The sequence below is a fragment of the Myzus persicae genome, unplaced genomic scaffold (genome assembly GCF_001856785.1).
Source record: "Myzus persicae strain clone G006 unplaced genomic scaffold, MPER_G0061.0, whole genome shotgun sequence".
In the NCBI taxonomy this organism is placed as follows: Eukaryota; Metazoa; Arthropoda; class Insecta; order Hemiptera; family Aphididae; genus Myzus; species Myzus persicae.
The window spans coordinates 1,083-5,246 of NW_019101804.1; the positions used below are offsets into that span (position 1 = coordinate 1,083).

A 4,164-nucleotide genomic window follows, 5' to 3' on the forward strand; every position below is an offset into this window, starting at 1 on the left:
CAATTATGTAATATAATTATTAATAAAGGAAATTATACTAAATTAAAATTTTAAATACATATAAAACTAAATAAACAAATATCAATTTTGTATTTTTTTTTTAGAAATTATACATGATAAAAACAAAACTATAAAATAACATTATATTCAAACATACACAAATAAAACAAATATAAATTAAAATTATTTACATAGCTTAAAATATAAAAAGAACTTGATTTAAGGTAAATTGCACCATAACTATTCATTAATTAGTTTTTTTTTTTTTCGTTTGTATAGTATTGTAATTTCTGTTTTATATCATAATCCAATGAATTGAAAGTAGTAGGCCCAAGGTAGTCTATGAATTTTTGACCACTCGTTGTTTTTACATAATTTACTAATGCATCTAATGCCCTGTGTTGTCTTTTTTGTTTGTATAACTCAGTATTGAACCATGTTTTTCTGTTAGTATCTAATCAAAATATCACAATAAATCCCCTAACTCCATGAATGCCCTAAACACTTACCTAGATACTAACGTTTTGGAAAAAATTTTAATTACCATTACACTATAATTGCTCGTTGTTATTATACTTAAAATAAGTGTTTAGTGTATAAGTTATAACAATATAATATTATAACTTTAAATTAAGAACAATACTTCCAATTCAAGTTTTACATAAAGGAGGTGTGTATTAATTGTATTAATATATACATCAACCCATAAATAGTCTATCACAAAATAAATAAATAAATACTAAAAATAATGTATTCAATACTACTATATTTTATAGTCTTATCAGTTTCCAAGTTAATTTTAAGAAATCGTTTACCAACTACTAGACATTATCATAGTCAGGCGCGGACTGGCTGGGATACTACAGCATCCCTTGCCCTAAAATATATTTGCCCCCCTATCGGTATAAATGTGCCCACCTAAAATTAATCTGAATTTTGAAGGAGAAGGTTAAAATTCTCTGATAAAATCGTAGGTAGATGTAGATCTATTTTTTTTTGTAATAACTAAAAAGGAATAACTATAACAATCATAAAGAAAAAATAATACATTTAAAGTAGGTAGCCAATAAGAAAATAGGTAAATTAGTTTGAGCAGCTTTTTATATACATTAAACATACTTTCTTAATTTATTATTAACACAATCTTTATAAGAGGAACTTAGCTCTAATTGTTATGAGGCGGAGGTGGGGGGGGGGGGNACCTATTTACATTTTTAACGTATTTACAATATTTTAATAAAACAAAAGAAAATGTTTAAATATTTTATAAATAACCTATTATTTAAAATTTGTTTTATTTGCCCTTTAAATTATGTAGCATCCCGCGCCCTTTTTTACCAGTCCGCGCCTGATCATAGTTTGACGTACAAACAGACATTGGCGCCGAGAACTATCAAACAATTTACCACCCAAAAATTTGTCTTTTCTCAGAAATCGACACCACTATGATAACAATGATTAAAAAATAATAATTATATGAATAACAATTTAAAAAATGCATGAAATGGGTGAATTTGTCTATAGTATAGCCTCTTTATTATTAAATAATAACTAAATACAAAAAAAAGCCAGGCACACTCTAATGCTTAACTCTATGCCCACCTGTGGAAGTGTGCATTCATTTTTTACATGTATAAATTTACCATTAAATACCTAATTATATCAAGTTAATTTTAGAAATTAGTCACTACTAACTAAACATGGTTGGAGGTATAAACAGACACTTCTACTGAGTTCTATTAAACAATTTACTAACCAAAAATTAACAGAAGTGATTAATAAATTCCGAGATAAATTCTGTTAGTTGTGCCATTGATTATATAATACTATTATTAATATTATAAAATCAATGGTTATACCTTATACTAATGAGAGTTTATAATAGGATAGCTTCTTTTTCTATTAAATTAAATGTTAAATATACTTGTTTATCAGTTAGGTTAGTAGATAGTATCATTAAATTAAGCTACAAAGTATAAACAATTCTTACCCTATTTGTAATAATTTTTCATCATTATTACGGTCTGTTTCCTCAATTATTTCCTCTTTAATAACTCTATTAAATGGTTGATCACATCTAATGAGTGGAATCGTCAACACTCTGGAACTTTGTAATATATAATCATACCTAAAGTAAATTGCAAATTATTTATTATTCAGTAGGCAATTACCTGCTATTTAAATCAAATACAAAGTTTTAGTTACATAAAAAAAAAAAATTTAAATAAAATAAATAAATAAATAATAAATTAAAATAAATTATAGTAATTATAATAAATTTAATTATAAGAACAGCAAATTAAAAATAATAATAATTCCACTACCTATGAAGGTTAATATGCCATCTTTTTGCAACGTTTCACTAGCTAATAGTACATTTGCTTACTTGGCATTAATCGCAGAATCATCAATAGATGTCGTTGATCGGTCCATACTGAATTATTTACTCCTCGACGTTTATTGACTATAGATGACCAGGAACGACTCGACACCCGCAGCCATGAAGCATGCGGAACAACAGCGGCGCTTCCAGTCGGGACGACCAGGACCAGTATGGAAACCAGTACGCACAACTGGATCGGTCGTGCAGGGGGCGTCAAACGCACGCGTGGACGACAGCGGCTTAGCAGACACGATCGTCGTTTTCGACGATAACGGAACAACGGATACGACGTCTGCGGAGCGTCGATCGAAGCAGTTCGTCCGCGAACGACGTAAATCACGCGGCGACGAGCACACGCGTGGATGGACTGACAACACGCGCGGATGGACTGACAACACGCGCGGATGGACTCACAGCACGTACCCACGTGTACAGACAGCAGTCGACTTCCACGGATACGTCGAGGATATGCAAAGCCGAGGACTCGAGGACAGGCTATAGGAACGACGGCGACCGGATGCGAGCACGCGAACGGTCGACCGAATTCGACGGTTTTATGATCAAAACTTTAACGGACGTACGCGCTGTGGCGGAACAGCAGACTCGATTGCGACAATGAACTGAGACAATATGGAGATGGACTGGTAACGGTTGGGCCGGCGGATGGTAGCGGTGTGGTCAAGTTTTAATACGTGGTTTTCTATGAGGGAGAATTTATCTGATTGGGGCGATCCTTGTGTTGTTTTTTGTAACTATCGTAGTATCGTATATCGTGGACCGTTGCTTTACAAAATATTTTTAAAATTTAAGGTAATTATACCTACTTCATAGTAAATATATTTCATATTATATTATATTATATTATGTTTCTCGTTTCTTATACCTACTGGGCACTGCCTACTACAGTACTACCTAATAATTTTTATATATTAATTTTGTGCTTGTTGTCTGTTGGTAGTGTAGTGTGTATTTTTTTAAAACTTCATCTATTCTATGATATAAATGTACCTACTTATATAGTATGTATATTACAAAGTCAGAGTTTATTACATACCTATTCCATTTTTACAACTGTGTAACTAATTCAATTCAGTTTTACCTACCAAATATTGAACATGAATATTGAATATATTGGTTACAAAATAGTATTTAACTTTTATTTTTAATCCAAAATGTTAAAATGTAAGTTTTATGGATATGTGTATTATAAAATTAATGTTAAACTAATTTTGATTTTTTTTTTTAATAAACTGCTTTTTTTAAGCTCTCTGTTTTGGACTGCTGTGTGTTGTCTCATCCTATTTTGGTATCGCATCCATTAATTGATTTAATAATTTCTGCCCAAGAAGAAAACGATGCCTTAGGAATACTAAAAAAGCTGCATTCCCCATCAAAACTTTTGCAACTAATTATACAACACTTTCTAGACATTTTTAAAAATGAATACCTTATACTTAAGAGGTAAGTGTATACTAATAAGAACATTCAAAATGTGTTTTATTATAATTTTATGACAAGTTTAATACAGTTTTTAACAAGTTCTTTACAATATTCTACATGTTCAGTTATGTTATTTGAAACTTATTTCATATTTTTGTTTTATTATTGTTTTTGTCCAACAGATGTTGCTTCAGCTTCACAATTTCTCCCACCACTAAAAGTTCGTATTAAGACCTGACCGCATATTTTATCGTCATTGCCAGTCACGGACATAGATACTATGGTTGCACAACGAGCACGGATATGACGGCTCTGAATGTTCTTATCAAGAATTTAAAAAA

At 30.7% G+C, this 4,164-nt stretch overlaps 1 protein-coding gene across 1 annotated transcript; it reads right to left on the reverse strand.

Annotated features, from left to right (window-relative positions):
- Positions 1–219: 219 nt before the first annotated feature.
- Positions 220–2,502, reverse strand: LOC111030470. The gene is made up of 3 exons (XM_022309983.1): positions 2,387–2,502; positions 1,991–2,128; positions 220–454 (listed from the first exon to the last, which is right to left on the reverse strand). Exons 1-3 carry the CDS (start codon positions 2,431–2,433, stop codon positions 448–450), a joined length of 192 nt encoding a protein of 63 aa, XP_022165675.1. The 5' UTR covers positions 2,434–2,502; the 3' UTR covers positions 220–447.
- Between the last annotated feature and the right edge of the window lie 1,662 nt (positions 2,503–4,164).